The 22327-nt window shown below is 44.3% G+C and overlaps 1 protein-coding gene across 2 annotated transcripts in view; it reads left to right on the top strand.

The window, feature by feature from the left end:
- pde3b (phosphodiesterase 3B) overlaps positions 1 to 22327 on the top strand; it is a 151489-nt gene that overhangs the window by 123993 nt on the left and 5169 nt on the right. Inside the window, exons 9-15 of one of the 2 annotated variants that reach the window (XM_039738851.1) lie at positions 3050 to 3184; positions 3274 to 3385; positions 3480 to 3581; positions 3771 to 3970; positions 16505 to 16708; positions 17497 to 17658; positions 18020 to 18272. In XM_039738851.1, coding sequence (XP_039594785.1) covers positions 3050 to 3184; positions 3274 to 3385; positions 3480 to 3581; positions 3771 to 3970; positions 16505 to 16708; positions 17497 to 17658; positions 18020 to 18272 — 1168 coding nt within the window. Of the gene's footprint in view, positions 1 to 3049; positions 3185 to 3273; positions 3386 to 3479; positions 3594 to 3770; positions 3971 to 16504; positions 16709 to 17496; positions 17659 to 18019; positions 18273 to 22327 lie in introns of both variants that reach the window. The other variant, XM_039738842.1, reaches the window with a different exon arrangement.

Raw genomic sequence — 22327 nt, 5'->3', positions numbered from 1 at the left:
AAACAAAATTCTCTGGTCTGATGAGACAAAGATTGAACTCTTTGGTGTGAATGCCAGGCGTCACGTTTGGAGGAAACCAGGCACTGCTCATCACCAGGCCAATACCATCCCTACAGTGAAGCATGGTGGTGGCAGCATCAGGAACTGGGAGACTAGTCAGGATAAAGGGAAAGATGACTGCAGCAATGTACAGAGACATCCTGGATGAAAACCTGCTCCAGAGCGCTCTTGACCTCAGACTGGGGCGACGGTTCATCTTTCAGCAGGACAACGACCCTAAGCACACAGCCAAGATATCAAAGGAGTGGCTTCAGGACAACTCTGTGAATGTCCTTGAGTGGCCCAGACTTGAATCTGATTGAACATCTCTGGAGAGATCTTAAAATGGCTGTGCACCGACGCTTCCCATCCAACCTGATGGAGCTTGAGAGGTGCTGCAAAGAGGAATGGGCGAAACTGGCCAAGGATAGGTGTGCCAAGCTTGTGGCATCATATTCAAAAGACTTGAGGCTGGAATTGCTGCCAAAGGTGCATCAACAAAGTATTGAGCAAAGGCTGTGAATACTTATGGACATGGATTTCTCAGTTTTTTTATTTTTAATAAATTTGCAAAACCTCAAGTAAACTTTTTTCACGTTGTCATTATGGGGTGTTGTGTGTAGAATTCTGAGGAAAAAAATGAATTGAATCCATTTTGGAATAAGGCTGTAACATAACAAGATGGTGGAAAAGTGATGAAGCGCTGTGGATACTTTCTGGATGCAGTGTATCATTATTTGGAATACATGCATTTCACGCGTGTGTTCCATGTCTTCAATGATCTGAGTAAACGTTTAGCTGCAGGTGGAAGTTCCCGTCCCATTTTACTTTGTGGCGCCAAGCAGAGTTGTGTTGTGGCGCAGTAATCCATTATATATATATATATATATACACATATACATACATACATATATATATATATATATATATATATATATATATATATACACACACATATATATATATATATATATATATATATATATATATATATATATATATATATATATATATATATATATATATATATATATATATATATGTGTATATGTGTGTATATGTGTATATATATATATATATATATATATATATATATATATATATATATGTATATATATGTATATATATGTATATATATATATATATATATATATGTATATATATATATATATATATATATATATATATATATATATATGTGTATATATATATATATATATATATATATGTATGTATATATATATATATATATATATATATATGTATGTATGTATATGTATATATATATATATATATATATATGTATATATGTATATATATATATATATGTATATGTATATGTATGTATATATATATATATATATATATATATATATATATATATATATATGTATGTATATGTGTATATATATATATATATATATATATATGTATATATGTATGTATATGTGTATATATATATATATATGATAAAAATGCTTTTTAGATCCCTGGCAGTTTGTTGTAACGGATTTTTAGATTTATATTTACATATTGCTCATAAAAATTAAAGTAACACATCAGATCTCAATGGGAATGTGTTAGGAACAAGAGGATGGTACATCGTTTGATGGAAATTAAAATGATGAACCTACAGTGGGCTGAATTGAAAGACACCCCGAAAATCAAAGGGAACAAATGATGTGGCAGGCAGGTGAGTCCATTTGACCAAAATGTCATTGCAGCAACTCCAAATCGTCCTCAGTAGTTTGTATTCCCCCTTAACCAGACACCCCATGTCTGACAACGTCCTAATGAGAGCACTGATGGTGTCCTGGTGGATCTCCTTCCAGATCTGGTCCAGGGCATCACTGAGCTACTGGACAGTCTGAGTCATCAAATGGACCCAAACATAATGTCCCACCCAGAGGTGTCCTACTGGATTGAGGTCAGGCGAATGAGCTTTGGGGGTGAGCCCAGTCAATGGTATCAATTCCTTCTTCCTCTCGTCACATGAGGCCAGCCAGGCATTGTCATGCACCAGGAGGAACTACCATAGGGTCTGACAAAGGGTCCAAGGATTTCATCCTGATGCCTAATGGCAGTCAAGGTGCTGTTGTCCAGCCTGCAGAGGTCTGTGTGTCCCTCCATGGATATGTCTCCCCAGACTGACCATGATTGACCCACCACCAAACGGGTCATGCTGAACGATGTGACATGCAGCATAACGTTCTCCATGGCTTCTTCAGATCCTTTCATGTCTGTCACATGTGCACCAAAGCAGCTGAAACTGATGAACAAGCTGCTTAGCTGACCAGATCAATAGCCCAGAAGTGTCATTGACTTGATGCTATGCTTGGATTCAAAAGTGTTCCTTTCATTTTTTTTGACAAGTTTATATATACAGTATATATATAAAATGGAAGTGAAGGTCCGATACAGTTTACGCGTTTCTAGCTGAAAACCCACCAAGGGAGCAAATGAATCTCGTATCTTAAAATAGTTTTTTATTCCTAAGCTTTCGCTTCCTACCAGGAGTCATCATCAGTGCAAAATGAATTGACATACAGGAATCCAATGCAATATATAGCAAATAAGGAGAGTGTTTGGATTTTTTGTGGGGTTCACCAAACAGGTGTTCTTCTTTTGATGCCTGCATATGCTGTGTTCATGTCCAAATATCTGCTAATGACATTTTTCTTTGGATAGCCACATTTCAGACAGTTCTCTGGCACTTTTAGTATTAGCTTTGAAGTTTACTCTTCTGGGAGGAAGAGGAGGGTCCAGGAGGTTGGACCCTGGAAGTGACATAGTGGATGGAATGATGAGCAGAGAGATTCTTATTAGACAGTGCCACCTCATGTCTTCCTGGAAAATGACACTGACTAAAGCCCTTAAGCTGCTTTCCATGCGCACGCGTCTGACACTGTGAATAACCAGACTGTTGTCATTGTAATTATTTGACATGTAAATGCAGCTGCATCTTTTTTGGTTGTTACAAGACCTTTATCCTCCTTTTTGGTGCTCACAGGTGGAGCGGGACGCACTGTTGGATTCTTTACTAGAAGACCACGATGCTTTAATGGAAAAGGTCAGCAACTGGAACTTCCCCATCTTTGACCTGGTGGACAAGACCGGAGGCAAGACGGGAAGGATCCTCAGCCTGGTAATAATTTTTAGTGCGAGCGGAGAGAGCACGGCTGTCTGCTGCTGCTGTTTGCCCAGTTGTGTTAATGAACTGTACGCTATTTGCAGGTGAGCTACACCCTCTTTCAGGACACGGGCCTCTTTGAAATCTTTAAAATCCCCACTCAAGAGTTCATGTCCTACTTTATGGCACTGGAGGATGGCTACCGAGACATTCCCTGTGAGTAGCCAGAGTCTAACCTGTGGAAGGTGTTGCCTTGTTGAGAGAAGCAATTACCTGGTGTGAGCCCAGTCGCGTGTCTCTTCCCTCGCAGATCACAACCGTGTCCACGCCACTGATGTCCTGCATGCCGTCTGGTTCCTGACGACGCGGCCCGTGCCTGGATTCCAGCAAGTGCACAATGAACACGTGACGGGTAGCGACACGGGTATTTCAGTCTTGCCATTCCTGTCTCTAGTCTACCATCCTGTGCGTTGTGTTTTTAGTTTGCCATAAATTGTTCAGTCTGCTTGTTTGTTGGTGACTTAATGAGGGCCTTTTCTATGCTGAGTGATCGAAGGTTTGTGAACGGCTGCTCAGTCTTAACACGTGCTTTATATTGCAGACTCGGACAGCGGCATATCGCCAGGCAGAGTAGCCTACGCCACGTCAAAAAGCTGCTCGATAAGTGATGATAACTATGGCTGTCTGGCTTGGAACATCCCGGCCCTGGAGCTCATGGCTCTCTATGTAGCAGCCGCCATGCATGATTATGATCACCCAGGCCGAACAAACGCCTTCCTGGTGGCCACAAACGCTCCCCAGGTAAGTCTTACTATTCTGTCCTTCTGCTATCATTGCTTTATGTAGTGAGTGCCTTTTTTGTCTCTGTATATACAGTTACAGTTGCCGTACGCTTCGGATGACTTCTTTCAAACTCATTTTCTAAGCCCTCCACAGATTTTATATTAACAAACTTTACATTTGGCATGTCGTGTAAGAAGTCTGCTCTGTGCAGGGCAAAGTCATTTTTCCCCCAACGATGCTTCTAGATCTCCAGGTATTTCACTTTTTAACAACTGTGTGATAGGGCTGTGCGATATGACCAAAATCTTATATCCCGATATTTCATTTCATATCCCGATATCACGATATAGTACATTTTCTTTGTATTCAGTGAATAGTTTATATAATCACCACTCCTTTTTTTTTTTCATTTAAATCAAAAAAATCAAAAATGAGAAGTACTCAACTTGTAATTATTTCTGTTCTTTTATTTCGAACATTTGAGCAAATGTTTGACTTAGAATGTAAACATAAAATGTTAATGTATCAAATATAAAACACTTTTCAAAAACAAATTACTAAAGGCCCAATATAAAATACTGCTATATAAAATGCCTGACATAAACAAAATGTGAACTGTAGCAGCAATAACTCTCACAACATATATTAAATATAAAAGGATCAAAGCACTAACAACTAAACTATATAAGGCCAATAAACCCTTTAAACAAAATAAATACAAGTCTAACATTAACTGTCAAAACCAAATGTAAACATTGTACTTCAAACTGTAGCAGCAATAAGGCTTACGACAAAAAATATATTAAATATATAATATTAAATATAATATTTTTTAGGCTACATTCTAGTAAAATGTTAATTTGCACATCGTAGTGTGGCAAATCTCCGTTAATGAGTTACAGCTGCTCGCCTGCGCGTGGACTGGACGGCGCTAGCGTGTTGATGCCGTCCAGCCCCAAGCACGGGCGATCCGCGTAACTCGTTAACGAGATTTGCCGTGTTAATGCAGTTGTGGCGTAACGTAATTTTAACAAGATTAACGCTGACAGCAAACGCTGCAGGGAAAATTATGCCTTCAGCAAATTGTTTTGGTAGCAATTAATCTTCCAATCTTTTAACATGCTCGTTTAAATAGTACCTTTACAACTGTAATATCCTACGTGGCCTGCCTGTCAGTTGTAAACTCTCTGCATGCTCGCTCACGTGCTTTTTGCGGAGGTGTAGAAGAGGTTTGTCGTGTTGGAGTCTGTGGTAGCGATCGGTTTGCAGCATAATTTGCACAGTACCGTTTTCTGGTCCGTGTCAGACTCTTCAAATCCAAACCATCTCCATACTACAGAGGTAGCCCCTCGTTTAGGAACAAGGTCCTTCTGTGTGGAGCTACCTGGTGTTGCCTCGTCTTCATCAGCCATGCTAGTATGTCTGCATCCACGTGGTGGCCATCAAAACAATGAAAAAAATATTGCCGTAAACAGTTTATTTTGCAACACCACGAAACAAACGATAGCGTAATGTGCAGCGATAGACGTTTTCATATTGTCATCCGATATATATCGTTATATCGAACAGCCCTACTGTGTGACATTTCCAGTGGGTCACTTTGTTCATATTTGGTTGCATTGCGTTTCAATCGTTTCACTTGAACCAAACGTTTTTGTTCGCCTTCAACGAGCTTCTTACAATAAGTTGCTGGAATTTTGGCCCAGAACTAGTGTCACTGGGACAGGTTCGTAGGCCTCCTTGCTCACGTACACTTTTTATAATCGTACTAGCTGATTACCCAGTGGCTTCGCTCACTGAGTGCAAGGGAAAAAAATAAAATGTAGTATTTATAAAATAAGTCATTAAGTGGTAAAACATTTTGATAAAAGAAGTTGAAGAACATATAAGAAGTGTATAAATTATTAAACAGTAAAACATTAACATTTAAGAAGTAAAGATACATTGAGTACTACTGCAGTGGTTTCGGGTAAACTACCTACATGACAGCCTTGCACTACGTGCCTGTGATTTAAGAGAAAAATCATTCTGAGAAATGTGAACGCTGCCCTTCCGTGCTTAACGGGCAGAAGGTCCAAACAATTCCCAAGTCCAAAACTTCACATGAAGAGGTCGGTACATCTTCTTAGATGTAAACCCTCCATCTTCTTAAAATAATTCATCACAAAAGCAACCTTGAATGTTGTGGGGTTTTAGTGACCTGAACTCACCTTAAGGGACAGTAAGTAGCCGTGCACCGCAATTTACCAAATGAGTCACGCTTCGATGGCGCAGATTACACTCATTCGCAATGATTTCCACTGTCCAAGGAGCCGACGGGGCACTTGGAAGTGTCAGAAATAGTGAGAGAAGAGAGGACGCTGCCCGAAACTGCGACCCGGCGAAGCAGCCTGATTCCACGACTCCCACCGTCCACTTTGTTGTCACAACTCCTCGCCGCTGAAGGTGGTCTCGTCTTCACATTTGTTTACAGCTCGGCGCAGTTAAAAGGTAGAAAGACACAAAGCTGTTTTCTTCATCTCTTCTACTATCAAGTACTGCCAATTAAAAAAAAAGTTATAATGTGGCTGTTTCCACGACAGTCACTTGGACGAATAAATAAAACTTCTCTGTCAGAGCGCGTCTGGCGGCGGTCAGCTGAGCCCTGGAGTCCAGAGAGGTGGGCTGGGAAAGAGCGACGCGGGGGCGCACTTCTATGGGATAGATCGGCGTGTTTGTGTTTACTTCTTTTCAATATCAGTAAAATAACTCGCACACAAATACTAACACTTCATAAACACAATATAAAAATGGTGTCCACAAACGAAGTGATTAGTTCCTGTATTGTAATATGTTCTGTGGTCATACATAATTTCCGTTTCGCGTGATCATACGCAATTTCTGTTTCATATGGGAAAAGAATTTTATATATATATATATATATATATATATATATATATATATATATATAGATTGAGGTCAGGGCGTTGTGACGGTCACTCCAATGCCTTGACCTTATTGTCCTTTTACCCTTTTTTCCACAACTTTGGAGTGTCTGCTTGAGGTCCTTGTCCATTTCGAAGACCCACTTGTGACTGAGATTCAACCTCCTTGGCACTACCTCCCTGGGAACACTAGAGGGCAGTGTAGCCGCAGGAGTGTAAGGCGAGTTCAAGCTGAAAGAAATCTCTCAGTCCAAAAGTTCGTTTTAACTCTTTGAGGGCTGAATATTTTCTCCAAAACATGCAGTTTCCTGAAAAGCACCCAAAGCAAGGTTCTCACACATAAATCAACATAAAATATCAGTTGCTGAGTGCTGTGGCCACCAGTTCACAGTCTCTTGTGGCTCGAGATGCTCATGGGCGTTGAGACGGGTGGCAGGTTGGCTGCCAGGCTGTCTTCCTGTGACAGTGGCGGGACGGCAGCAGCAGTCGCGGTCACAGCGCAATGCAATCTGGTTTGTACCCCGTGTTATTACGACACAAATGTGTTCAGCACCACGATTAGCTGGAGACGGATCAGCTGATGTCGGTACCACACGATCACGTGCATGAGAATCGAAGTCCGACAGGTCAGAGTCCAATTCGGCGGTAATATACAAAACGTCGTACATGGAGTAGTTTTGCTTTGTGCATTCACTTTGATATCTCACCAGATGTCTATGTTATTTTTGTCATTGTTTGCTCTTCACTACCCCTGCAAGCGCATGGGAATCTCGGTCAAACCAACGAATCTTCTAGCAACGACAGCTGAACTAAAGGGTAATGGAGAGTTTTGTCACTGTTTGTAGTCGCTTACTACTCTCAAACAAAAGTCGACATCCGCCCTGAAAGGGTTAAAATAATTAGTGAAAATTCAAAGCAAATGAATCCACACAAGAATAAAGAAAAAAAGTTGTTACACACGTAGAATAAAAGGCAAAAAATTTGAAAAAATGTTATCTTCTCCCCTGCGGTGGGCTGGCGCCCTGCCCGGGGTTTGTTTCCTGCCTTGTGCCCTGTGTTGGCTGGGATTGGCTCCGCCAGACCCCCGTGACCCTGTAGTTAGGATATAGCGGGTTGGATAATGGATGGATGGATGCTATCTTCTCTAAACTTAGCTTTTCTTGTCAAACTTTAGTTGTTTCTATACTTAAAGACTCTTTACTTCTACTTCTGTACGCTTTAAACGTACGCCGCAGCACATTCAATCAAGTGCCTTGTTTTTCATGTTACTTGGCACCAGAGGTTCTTTATTCAAGTAAAAGTACAGATACTTGTGTAAAAAATGACTCTGGTAAAAGTACAAGTACTCGTTCAACTTTTTCTACTTAAGTTTTCGAAAGTTCGTTACGGGGCACGGCGCGAAATGTAACATACTGAACGTTTGTAAGTACAGTGTAAAGGATGAGCATGGGAAATGTGGGCTTCCTAAGTATATTGGAAGTTGCAGAAATAGTGAGGAGGGGTTTCCCCCATCTATATATACAGTTTATAGAGGGTACACCCGTTTCACCCCCATGCCCCCCACCACCACATGCAATAGGACATGAAATATACCTAACTTTTGTAAGTACACTGCAAGGAACGAGCACGCGAAATTTCAGCTTCCCACCTTTATGGAAATTGGATGAATTGCTGAGGAGTCAGTGAGGGCTTTGCCTTTTCTATGTAGAGGTACAGTTGTGCTTGAAAGTTTGTGAACCCTTTAGAATTTTCTAGATTTCTGCATAAATACGACCTAAAACATCATCAGATTTTCAGTCAAGTCCTAAAAGTAAATAAAGAGAAACCAGTTAAACAAATGAGACAAAAATATTCTACTTGGTCATTTATTTATTGAGGAAAATGATTGAATATTACATATTTGTGAGTGGCAAAAGTATGTGACCCTCACGGATGATCAGTTAGTTTGAAGGTGAAATTCGAGTCAATGGGATGCCAATCAGGTGTGAGTGGGCACCCTGTGTTATTTAAAGACCAGGATCTATCAAAGTCTGCTCTTCACAACACATGTTTGTAGAAGTGTATCGTGGCACCAACAAAGGAGATTTCTGAGGACCTCACAAAAAGAGTTGTTGATGCTCATCAGGCTGGAAAAGGTTACAAACCATCTCTAAAGAGTTTGGACTCCACCAATCCACAGTCAGACAGATTGTGTACAAATGGAGGAAATTCAAGACCATTGTGACCCTCCCCAGGAGTGGTCGACCAACAAAGATCACTCCAAGAGCAAGGCAGATGTGTAATAGTCAGCGAGGTCACAAAGGACCCCAGGGTGACTTCTAAGCAACTGAAGGCCTCTCTCACATTGGCTAATGTTCATGTTCATGAGTCCACCATCAGGAGAACACTGAACAACAATGGTGTGCATGGCAGGGTTGCAAGGAGAAAGCCACTGCTCTCCAAAAAAAACATTGCTGCTCGTCTGCAGTTTGCTAAAGATCACGTGGACAAACCAGAAGGCTATTGGAAGAATGTTTTGTGGACGGATGAGACCAAAATAGAACTTTTTGGTTTAAATGAAAAGCGTTATGTTTGGAGAAAGGAAAACACTGCATTCCAGCATAAGAACCTCATCCCATCTGTGAAACATGGTGGTGGTAGTATCATGGTTTGGGCCTGTTGTGCTGCATCTGGGCCAGGACGGCTTGCCTTCATTGATGGAACAATGAATTCTGAATTATATCAGAGAATTCTAAAGGAAAATGTCAGGACATCTGTCCATGAACTGAATCTCAAGAGAAGGTGGGTCATGCAGCAAGACAACGACCCTAAGCACACAAGTCGTTCTACCAAAGAATGGTTAGAGAAGAATAAAGTGAATGTTCTGGAATGGCCAAGTCAAAGTCCTGACCTTAATCCAATGAAATGTTGTGGAAGGACATGAAGCGAGCAGTTCATGTGAGGAAACCCACCAACATCCCAGAGTTGAAGCTGTTCTGTACGGAGGAATGGCGGTGTGCAGGAATGATCAGAAGTTACCGGAAACGTTTAGTAAGGGGGGTCACAGCAGATACTGAAAGCAAAGGTTCACATACTTTTGCCACTCACAAATATGTAATATTCAATCATTTTCCTTACTAAATAAATGACCAAGTATAATATTTTTGTCTCATTTGTTTAACTGGTTTCTCTTTATCTACTTTTAGGACTTGAGTGAAGATCTGATGATGTTTTAGGTCGTATTTATGCAGAAATATAGAAAACTCTAAAGGGTTCACAAACTTTCAAGCACACCTGTAGCTCCATTGTGTTGTAGGGAGTTGCATCTTCACAGTCCCCAAGTCACTCTCTTTTTTGCTTTTTGCTGCTGGCCTGTTGGAAAGTGTGGTACACTACAACTTATTTTTATATGTCGTTCTTCACGGAGTGCCGGCACAAAGTGCTGAGAACAATTTTCAGGTAAAATGCGAGTATAGATTAAATTACTAAATATTAACGCACGTAAATATACAGAACTTGTTAAAGCATGAGGAGAAACTTGGATTCATCAGAACACGAAATCTTTTTGCCAAGTTCATGAAGGGTCTCGTGTGTCGTCTGGGTACTCATCCCATAATACCCCTGATTGGTAGAATGTTGCAGTGATGGTCGTCCTTCTAGAAGTTTCTCCCCACAGGTTCTGAAGAGCTCAGCTCAGAGTAACCATCACATTCTTGGTCATCTCTCTTTACCAAGGCCCCTAACTCCCCGCGGGTGGCCAGTTCTATAAAGAGCTCTGGTTGTTTCTTCCAGTTAAGAATTATGGAGGCCAGTCCACTTTTTTTTGTGGTTATCCTCATCTCTGTGTCTTGACAGCATCAAGTCTCTAAGTTCTGCAAGCACTTCCATCATCCTTCTGGTTTGGTTTTTGCTCAACTGGTGGGACCTTCTGCAGAGTGGCGTGTGTCTTTCCTAAACAGTCCAATCAGCTGAATTTACCACACCGTGTCGAAACATCTCGGTGATGATCAGTAGAATGGGAAACACCTCAGCCAGACATTACATGCCATAGCCAAGGGTCTGAATCCTTGTGCCAATGGGATATGTTTTTTTTTTTTTTATATAAATTTGCAAAAATGTCTCAAATCCTGCTTTCACTTTGGCATCGTGGGCTGGGCAGTGTTGTGAACTTTAAACAGTTTTAGCCCAAAGATGCAACAAAACCAAATATGAACAAGGTGAAGCAGTGTGAAGACTTTCTGAGGCCTCTGCATCTACGTTGGGTGGCAGGTCATTTAGTGCCATACCACCCCCCAAATGGCCCATGTCTGCCCATTCCTCTCGTCCTTCAAAAGTGAACTCGGGCTGTTTCTTTTCTGTCCGTACTTTTCTTGTCTTAACATTTTTTCTGTAGATTTTGTTTTTCTTCTTTTATGCTCTGGGTAGTTGCACTTTCTCTTCATCTTTTGATTTAGTCTGTTCTGTCGGGTCTTCTCTTTGGTTTTTCTTCTGTGCAACAACCTCGAGCTTGAGAGAGGCACTCTATCAATAAATCATATTATCTTTATAAGACTTGAACTTCAGCCAGCATATTCACACCCAGTTCAAAAGTGAGATAGCGGGTTGTGATTGGGATGCCATTGGTCTCAGACGGCCGCAGGCGCTGTGGGGAAGCTGTTGAGGCGCCTTTACCTGCTGGTGGTCACCGCAGTTATTAGCTAACCAGAGATGAGCTTGATAGAGAGATGGATAGATGTGAAAGGCACTATATGATAGATAGCAAAGAAAGGTACTATATAATACATAGGTTTGAAGGCACTATATAATAGATAGAAATGAAAGGTACTATATAATATACTGATGTGAAAGGCACTATATAATAGATAAGAAAGGCACTATATAATTAATAGATGTGAAAGGCACTATATAATAGATAGATAAGAAGGGCAATATATAATGGAGAGATAGTTGTGAAAGGCACTATATAATACATAGAAAGGACAGGCACTATATAATAGAAAGGACAGGTACTATATAATAGATAGGAAATGCACTATATAATAAATAAGAAAGGCACTATGTAATAGATGGATAGGAAAGGGACTATATAATAGATAGATAAACAGGAAAGTCACTTTGGTCCAGACACACCCCAGAAAAACTAAAGCAAGAAAATGTAAAAGAAAGAAAATGTCTGAATTGGCAGTGCCAGTTCCAGTCAGGTGCAGTACAGATGTGTTGCTGTTGGTATAAAGGACCCCCAGTCGCATTTCTCTGCACATGTCTGCTGAAAGTTTCTTTGGCTGAGAGCCCTCAGTGTGTATGTGTGTGTCACAGAGCGGATGTGCAGTGTTGTGTTGTTCATAATGGTGTCACTGCTCACATTAATGGTGCTCATTCTCCTAATGGATGAGCCTACTCTGCCATTTCTTCTGTAGCTCCTCTGTGTTTTGAGACCAGTCCATCCTGTCACTGCTGTAGACCACCTCAGTATCCACTCCCCAAATAGTGACCAGACTAAATGGTGCCCTCCTGGTGGTCAATCTTTTTTTTTTTTAATTCTCACGTCACATGAGCACACAGCTGACCCATTGTACTCCAAGTTTGCCACACTTTTGCTTATTTATGAAAACGTCTTCATCCTCCATTTTAGGGAGTGACGGTGATATCTGCTGTTCTTGCTGTTGATTTCAAAGTCATCTTTGGGGCAGCCACGTGACATGAGCCCACTCACACGTCTGTTGTTTATTGTACTCACACAATGGACTGAGATCTTTTGGTGAGATTACGTTCAGCATCTTATTATGTAACACACCATTAAGCAAAAACTGGAAGGTGAAAGGTCTGAGCGGCTGGCCTTGTCGGTCTTCAACGTGTGATAAGCCCAAGAGTGCTGAGGTGGCGGCGGCGGTGGTGAAGCGTGATGCGGGCTGTAGGGTTCACACAGGAAGAGCTGCCATGTGACTTGGATGCTACTGTCTCAGTTCTAAATGCCACTCTATGTGCCAGTACTGCCCGCTGCCTTGTCATGGATACCCGCTCTCTGCTTCTCTGGCACACAGACACAAGGCTACAGGATTTGCTGCCACAGCCTTTCAGTTTCTGTCCCTTAAGCCAACACCGGTTATGTGGTTCCCTGTCTCTTGCGTCACGTTTCTCTTTCTACGTTCCGACTTGATACTACAAAGTGTGTCCGTTCCACATCTGGGCCTTCTGACCGCTGCACTCGCATCACCACCACAACACACAGTTCACCTTTGCAGCGTCTCTAACTCCACTCCAGGTGATTCTACCGTATTCTCATTGTTCAGGCCAGGCTTCATCTTGTTATGTAGCCCATGATACCAAAGTGACAATCTGTATTAAAAATCAAAAACTGAAGTCTGTCATTCTGAAAAGTATTCAAGACCCCCTTTGTCGTGGCCCACCACCTTCAGGTTCAGGTGCTTCCTTGTTTTCTGAAATTCTCCTTGAGATGTTTCTGGAACTCGATTGGACTTCCCCCTGTGGCAAACTGAATTGACTGGGTGTTGCTTGGAAAGGCCCACGTGGACCTGTGTAGGGAGGGTCCGACAATTCACACTGCATGTCAGGAGCCAAAAGCCAAGCTTTTGAAGTCCAAGGAACTCCCTGCAGACCTCGGTGACCAAATAGTGGTGAGGCACAAATCATGGCGAGAGGATAAAACCATTTCTAAAGCTTGAGAGTGTTCAGCAGAGAACTGTGGCTTCAAGAGCTGTGAAGTGGAAGAAGTATGGGACCACCTGGACTCTTCTTGGAGATGTCTATCTGGGCAAGAATGGCTTTGGTCAGGGATAGGACGAAGAACCCAATGGTGATAATAATAAAAATAATAATGCTTTTTATTTACACTATACTGCCAAATATATACTGGGAAAGGCTGGAGGGATCTGTGGTATCCGGGGTGAACTTCTTTAGGCTGGTGGTCAGGCTGTCCTCCTGGCATTGCAAGCAATCTTTGCTTCCATTTGAGTGACTGGCATCATCACAACTGACTGGAAAACGTGACTTGTCGTCTCTGTCTGGAATGGGAAGGGTGATCACCTGGATTGCAGCAACTACAGGAGGATAACACTGCTGCCGGTGCCGGGTAAGGTCCTTGATGGGTCATCCTCAATAGGATCTGTGATCACTTGCTCACCTACCAGCGACTGGAACAGTCTGGTTTTACGCCTAAGAAGTCTGCCATCGACCGCATCCTGGCACTGAGGGCTCTCATGGAGCACAAACGCGAATATCGGCAGAGTTTCTTTGCAGCCTTTGTCGATTTTCGTAAAGCGTTCGACTCAGTTGATCGAGCTGCCCTGTGGGACATCCTGTGGGTTCGCGGGATCCCCTCGAGGTTGCTGGATATCATGGCCGGCCTGTCCACTGGTACTGTGAGTGCTGTGCAGAGTGGAAGCAGGACCTCTGCATTTTTCCCAATTGATTCTGGCGTTCGTCAGCGGTGTGTTCTGCTCCTACTCTGTTCAATGCCTGTATGGACTGGGTGTTGGGCAAGGTCGTGGGGTCCAGCGGCTGTGGGGGCATCTGTTGGTGAAGAAAGATTCACGGATCTTGACTTTGCTGATGATGCGGTGATCTTCACAGAGTCAATGGAGGCTCTGATCATGGCGCTCGAGAGACTGCCAACTGGGATCCCGAGCTGTTTCGAAGTGTAGTGGGTGCGGCAATGCACTGTACTGGTGCCCGCTCCCCAACTTGACTTGATACTGCCAAAAGTATTGGGATGCCTGCCTTTACAGTAATCAGCTGTAAAGTGCAGCAAAACTCGCCGTTACGTTTTTGTTCGACTCTCATTGCTAGAAGGAAAGTTACGTAGCTTTGCTGATTTAACCTCGATTGGCTATGCATGAAGGAGTAGCAAAGAGCAAACAACCTGTTAAATGGCATCGATATCTGGCAAGACACCAAAGCTAATGTGCAAAGCATAATAACTCATGGACATTTTTCGTAATTTCGTTGAATACGACTCTGACTTGTCGGACTCCAAGTCTGATGCAAGTAATCTGGAGATGGATATCGAAAACGAAAGTGAGGTGCCAGCATCAGCTGATCAGGGTGCTGAATGCTTTCGTGTAGCTGATGCACCTACAGCAGCGTTTTTTCCTGGGATGACCACCACTTACGATGACAAGAAGTTACAAACCATATTGTGTCACACTGCGACCGCCAAGGCCACCCACCTGCTCTGTGAACACAGCCATTCAGCTGGCCCACTGTGCATGACCATCAAAGTGCCCCCGCGTAGCGAATGCCGCCAGAGATGCCAAACATGCGCCAACAGCAGCCACAGCACCAGCCATGTTGATTTATGTGTGAAAGCATTGCTTTGTGTGCTTTTCAGAAAACTGAGATTTTTGGAGAAAGCAAACAGCTCTCAAAGAGTTAAAGGGTTCTGCTCCATCTAGGGTTTTAATTTCACTGAGGTCGAGTTGAGAGCTGAGAAAGCTCTGATGAAGTGTCGCTTTTAAAACTGAAATAGAGCATAAAAATGATAACCCAGTCCAAACTTACAAATAATATGGTCAAGAAGAAGGAAGAGGGGACTCTAACCAAGCTTCAGGAGTCCTCTGCTGAGATGGGGAGAACCTGCCGGAAGGATGGCCATCTCAGCAGCACTCCATATGACATCCTGGTTGGACTTTGCCAGATGGCATTTAAAGGACCCTGAGAGCAGGACAGTAAAGATTCTCTGGCCTGATGTGACAAAAACATGAACTCTGTGGGCAGATGTCCAACCACTGTTTCTGACAAGGACAAGGCCCAGCTCATCACCTGCCTGACACCATCCCTGCGGTGAAGCCTGGTGGTGGCAGCATCACACTGTGGGGACAGAGAGACTTCTCAGAACTGAGAGGAGGATGAATGCACCCAAATACAAAGACGGCCTTGAAGAAAAACCTGCTGCAGAGTGGGCACCACCTCAGAATGGGGCAATAGGGGGCATCTATCAGCATGACAGTGACCTGAAGCAGACAGCCAAGACAACACTGCAGTGGCTTCAGGTCAAGTCTGACTCTACTTGAGTGGAGAGACAATGAAGATGGCTGCTCACAGATACTTCCAGTCCAATCGAATGGAGCTGGAGATGATCTGGCTGGAAGAATGGGATCAACTGCCCAAATGCAGGGGTGCCAAGCTGGTCGAGACCTAGCCAAGCAGGTTCAGAGCTGGAATTGCTGCCCAAGGGGCTTCTACAAAGTATTGAATGAAGGGTCCGAAATACTTCTGTGAGGGAGAGATTTCAGTTTTTGATTGTTAATAAATTTGCCGGCCTTTCAGATGGATTATCGAGTGCAGTTTAAAGGGCAAAACTGGCCAGTGCATTTATTTCAGATTAATCTGCTACACAGTAAAGTGTGCAGAAAGCGAGGGGGTCTTTGTGAAGTCACCGTATGTCCTCCACCATCATAGGCCTAAGTGACCTCAGTCTGTTTCTCTTTTCACTTTCATACCAAGTCTGCTCTCCACTCAGAACTCCTCTGTTGAAATGTTTCCAATACATTGTTGAGTGCTAGTGGTGAAATGCACTATGTAGGTTAAGTAACTTATATGTATGTTCTTTCCTTGCTCATGTGATCACAAGTTTGTAATGCTGGATTGTAGAACGCTGACAACACGTCTGCCTTTTTTTTCTTCCTCACAGGCCGTGCTTTACAATGACAGGTCGGTCCTGGAAAATCACCATGCGGCAGCGGCTTGGAACCTCTTCTTGGCCCAGCAGGAGTTCAACTTTCTAGTCAATCTGGACCACGTGGAGTTCAAGCGCTTTCGCTTCCTGGTCATCGAGGCCATCCTTGCGACGGACCTGAAGAAGCACTTTGACTTTCTTGCCGAGTTCAATGCTAAGGTGCGTGAAGTCCACAAGTGTGGCCTGCCGATGTCGTCTTCTCCTTCTTTGCCATGGTAGAGACGCTAAAATAGCAGACTTGTTGTAACTGTCACGTCAGGCAGCACATCAATCGGGATCCTTAGCGTCGGGCCCAACATGTGTATTTGAGTCACGTGGGAAAGAATGAAGGGGAGTCTGCTGTGGACTCTCACAAGAGACACGTCAGGTGGGCTTTATTGTCATACCTTCTCTACACATACCTTGGTACATTACGCTGTAGTATCAAATTACATTTCCCAGGGCCACAGTGCAATGTTTTGATCCAGTTACAATGACAATGGTGGGTAATTTTACATAAAGGAATGTAGAACAAGGAACAACATTTAAACAAATGGATGCCAAATTGACAAACAGCAGTCGACGATGATAGAAGATCTACAATGGGCCAGGAATCCATGCAAAACGGTAATTAGATAAGAGTCTACGGTATGGGCACACATAAGGACTAGTGGTGACATTGTGTTCGGGAGCCCTGGAGGAAAAATCTGTTGTTCAGCCTGGTTTGTTTTTATCCCGGCCAGTCATGGACTAGCTGGTGTCCGTCATTGGGTGTGTCACGTTAGACGATCATCTTCATGGGAGTGCGCCACATAAATGGTTAAGATTATGATGATGAAAAGTCATCTAATGTGACATAGACCCTGTACACGTGACAAGATGATGACATCCGGGAAGACAATCATCTGATGGGTACCGCCGAACAGATGGCACTTCTAAATATGGCCATGTCTTCTATCCTGCTTCAGGTAAATGACGTGAACAGCCCAGGAATTGACTGGACCAATGAGAACGACCGTCTGCTCGTCTGCCAAGTGTGCATTAAACTCGCAGACATTAATGGACCCGCTAAAGAGAGGGAGCTGCACCTGAAGTGGACTGAAGGCATTGTCAACGAGTTCTACGAGCAGGTAGGAGTTACACAGGGGGATCTCCCCTTCTTCACACATTGTTCTTGCTGCCTCCAAAACAATGTGTGTGTGGTGCTGTGTGTACAGCAGAGAGAGCTGGGAGTTCTGGCCGATGGAATGAGCGGCGTCCAGGCCTGCAGTGTTAATTTCACTTGTGGTCTGGTAGCCCCTCAGTTCCTTGTGACAATGTGGTTTTATTCAGGTGTGGGTGCGAGACGCCTCATGAGCACCAGCAGGTAACTCCTTGCTTGGCATTTGCTGTTTCATTTCTCAAAACTTGAGAAATCATACTTGTAGGTAGTCAAGAAATGATCAGCTTCCAAAACCAATTTTTTAATCATCTTCACGTTGGGTCCTGTAGGGAGACGAAGAGTCGAATTTGGGTCTACCCATCAGCCCTTTCATGGACCGCTCGTCGCCACAGTTAGCGAAGCTCCAGGAGTCATTCATCACTCACATCGTGGGGCCCTTGTGCAACTCGTATGATGCCGCCGGCCTGCTGCCTGGCCGATGGATTGAAGATGACGAAGAAGTGCCTGAATGTACAGAGGAGGATGAAGAAGGAGAAGAAAGTGAAACAGAGGATGACGAGATGGATGATGACCTTGCTCCCAGTAAGTCATTACACAACAAGTGGTGCAGGGTCCCAGAGTGGTGTTGGTTGGGGGGTAAACTTTTCAGTGGTAGGTGGAGTGGGCACCAGAGCTGGCTTAATGATGGAACATTAGAACAATCTAGACAAGAACAGGCCATTCAGACCAGCAAAGCTCACTAGCCCTGTCAACTTCATTCTTCTAAAATAACATCAAGTTGAGTTTTGAAAGTCCCTAAAGTCTTACTGTCCACCACACTACTTGGTTGCTTATTCCAAGTGTCTATCGTTCTTTGTGTAAAGAAAAACTTCCTAATGTTTGTGTGAAATTTACCCTTCACAAGTTTCCAACTGTGTCCCTGTGTTCTTGATGAACTCACTTTAAAATAACAGTCTCGATCCACTGGACTAATTCACTTCATAATTTTAAACCCTTCAGTCAGGTCTCCTCTTCATCTCCTTAAGGCTCAGCTCTTTTAATCTTTCCTCATAACTCATCACCTGTAGCCCTGAATCAGCCGAGTTGCTCTCCTCTGGACCTTCTCTAGTGCTGTTATGTCTGGTGGGCCCAAAACTGCACCCAGGACCCCAGATGAGGCCTCACCAGTGTGTTATAAAACTTGAGCAGAACCTCCTGTGACTTGTACTCCACACATCAAGGCGCTATATAACCTGACATTCTGTTAGCCTTCTTAATGGCTTCTGAACACTGTCGGGAAGTTGATAGCTTAGAGTCCACTATGACTCATAAATCCTTCTCATAAGGTGGACTCTCGATTTTCAGACCTCCCATTGTGTACTCAAACCTCACATTTTTACTTCCTATGTGTTATTCTTTACATTTACTGACATTAAATGTCTTCTGCCACAATTCTACCCAAGCCTGTCTGCTGTCCAAGTCCTTCTGTGATGAAGTAACGGATTCCAAATTATGTGCCAATCCAAACAATCTTGGTATCATCTGCCAGTTTAACTAGCTTGTTCCTATATATTCCTATGTAAATCATTTATAGATATTAAAAATAGCAGCGCCCCCCCAGCACTGCCCCCTGCTTGTCACCACTCTTAACATTGGCCAGTTCTGATGAGGTTCCTCACACCATCACCCTCTGCTTCCTGTGTCTAAGCCAATTCTACACTGTGACAGATAGGGGGCGCTTTCGTCCCCTTAAACCCTCAGCTCAAATGGCAGACACCAGATAAAAGTCCAAATTATTAAGTTATTTGAACACAATAGTGCACAAAGCACCCTCCACTCCACTATACTTATAAATAAACACAAATCACTAATCAATAAACAATCCTCTCCCAGACACGTTGCCACCCTTCCTCCTGACTCAGCACGTCCTGCTGGAATTCGGGGTATCTCCATGTCGCAGGGAAGGCTCCCTCTGGCGGCCTGGGGGTATTGGCCGGGATGAATGGCCGGCCATAGTCCACAGCACCCCCAAGCCATAACCCCCCCCCCACCCCAAAGAACCATGGTTCAAAGCGTCCATTCCTCCAGGAGGAATTTGTTGTGGCCGGTCTGTGACTCCGTCTTGTCATATAATTATAGGAGAACCGTGGGGAGACATTGTGCAACCAACCGCTTCTCTTCCTCCCCGGCTCTCCTGGGACAATTCCGCCACACATGGCCCGGCCGATGTCATTCACAACAGATTCGCCGTCCTCCTGGTATTTTCCCTCTGCGAGACTGGAAACAGCTTGGAATATTTAGTTCCGCCCCTTTATCTGCTGAGGAGGGTTCCACCGCCGTACCGGAGCTCGCAGCTCCCTTCTCTACTTTGTCAGGAGACCACCATTGTTGTGGCCGGTCTGTGACTCCGTCTTGTCATATAATTATAGGAGAACCGTGGGGAGACATTGTGCAACCAACCGCTTCTCTTCCTCCCCGGCTCTCCTGGGACAATTCCGCCACACATGGCCCGGCCGATGTCATTCACAACAGATTCGCCGTCCTCCTGGTATTTTCCCTCTGCGAGACTGGAAACAGCTCGGAATATTTAGTTCCGCCCCTTTATCTGCTGAGGAGGGTTCCACCGCCGTACCGGAGCTCGCAGCTCCCTTCTCTACTTTGTCAGGAGACCACCATTTCTCTTTTGGGATCTCCTGTTTAATCTGGGGCTTGTCTACAGTCTGAGTCTCTCTATGGGAAAGAGAGAGCCCTTTTACTGTCTGCATCCCCTTCAATTTCTAAATGACCGGTGTCAGTGTTTTCAGGATAACATCGCTCCGGCGGGCAGCACTATTCAGCTGCTGCGGCTCGATCGATCCTTCCACCAAGCACCCGGTCCACGTTCCCGACTCTCTTGTAGGGTTCACAGTGACTTGGCACCCACTACTAATTAATCACGAGCCCGGTTCACCCTGCGTCCCACTATGATGTACGGTATGGGTCTCGCTTACCTGTACCACCGCATTAACCATGATGGGAGACTCCCGACCAAATCGCTGTAGGTTACTCTTCCACCTTTCTTAACAGCGCTTCGGCTGCTGCTCCCAGCTTCCCCAACGATCTTCTTAATGCTCGTCAGAACCTGTAAGAAACTTTGTACGGGCTCGATTAGTTTCTCGAGTTCCCGCACGTCCATAAACTTATTTAATTCGGCTGGAGGTGGACTCAATTCATCAATAGCCCTTACCTTCCGGCCAGGAGCCAATGAGCACGCCCGCTCCTGGCACATGCTCTGACGGGCTGCGCAGAGGCTTCTGGAATTTGGAGTTCTCTTTGTCTGAGGAACGGGTCACCATCTTTGGCGGACTGCGATCTGCCTTTATTAATTTGTTGGCAGATCAACCAGCCATTACCCAGCCCTCCTTACCTTCTCGTGGGTTGAGCGGTGCTTCGCTCGCCTCCCCCTTCCCCTTCGGAAAGCCCGAGTCCGTCTTTTTGAGGGCAAAGTTGAAAGCAGCAGGACATGGACCTTCTGCTTCTCACAAACCATTGGGGTAGGTCGTGTGTTCCTCGCTACCACCCGACATGCGGAAAACCTTTGTTTTGCCCGTAGGCTCGAACAGGAGCGCACCACCATCTTCGGGAATTTCTTCTGCCTCCCGATGACCTTCTCTGAGGTATGTGCACGGCACAAAAAGATTTAATTTAAATATGTTTTCAATTGAGTCGCCGGCATATACCTCGTGGTAGTCGATTTCCTCCATAGGCTTTTCCCGATCTGTGTGGCTGCTCCGTAGCTCATCTCGCTGGTGCTGTTGCTCTGCCTAGCCGCCTTCTTCCCCATGACGTCCTTGGTAAAGGTGGGTTCGGGCGATTTTTTCTGAGTGTCCTGACTCTTGGGGTTCTCTGTCGACAGAAATTTTTGTACAGGTCCTCTGCCAAACCAAAGGCCAATGAATCCTGCTGACTACGCCACTGTGACCGATAGGGGGCACTGTCGTCCCCTTGAACCCTCAGCTCAAACGCCAGACTCCAGATAAAAGTCCAGATTATTAATTTATTTGAACATAATAGTGCACAAAGCACCCTCCACTCCACTATACTCATAAATAAACACAAATCACTAATCAGTAAACAATCCTCCTTTCCCAGACACGTTGCCACCCTTCCACCCAGCTCACCTCGCCGTCTGGGAGCTCCCACAGTCCTTTTATATCTCCTGACCCGGAAGTGTTCTCCATCCCCAGTCCATGTGACTCTCAATCACTTTTCTTCATCCCGGAAACCCGTCGCTCTTCCTATGACGAACTCCCGGGTCATAGGGCACAAATGAGTCTTCGGTCCTCCCTGCAGCACCCTCTTGCGGCCCCTGAGGTATCCAGCAGGGCTGAGGATAAAAACTACAGCGTCCATGATTCCGTCTGGGATCTCTCACAGTCCTTTATAGTCCATGACCCGGAAGTGCTTCTGAGCCTGCAGTCCACGTGATTATCCAGCACTTCCGGGTCAGGTAAAAACTCCTCTTCTTCATCCCGGAAGTACGTCATTTCCCCTGTCGCTGTGACTAAGATGCACTTCCGGGTTATAGGGCAAATAACAGTCCCTGGGCCTCCCTGCAGCCACCCCTTGTGGCCCCGACATTATCCAGCAGGGCTGTACAGGACAACTCCATAGTCCAT

Source organism: Polypterus senegalus, chromosome 1 (genome assembly GCF_016835505.1).
Source record: "Polypterus senegalus isolate Bchr_013 chromosome 1, ASM1683550v1, whole genome shotgun sequence".
NCBI classification, from domain to species: domain Eukaryota; kingdom Metazoa; phylum Chordata; class Cladistia; order Polypteriformes; family Polypteridae; genus Polypterus; species Polypterus senegalus.
The sequence above is the reverse complement of the archived record's forward strand: the minus strand, read 5'-3'. Positions and strand labels throughout refer to the sequence as shown.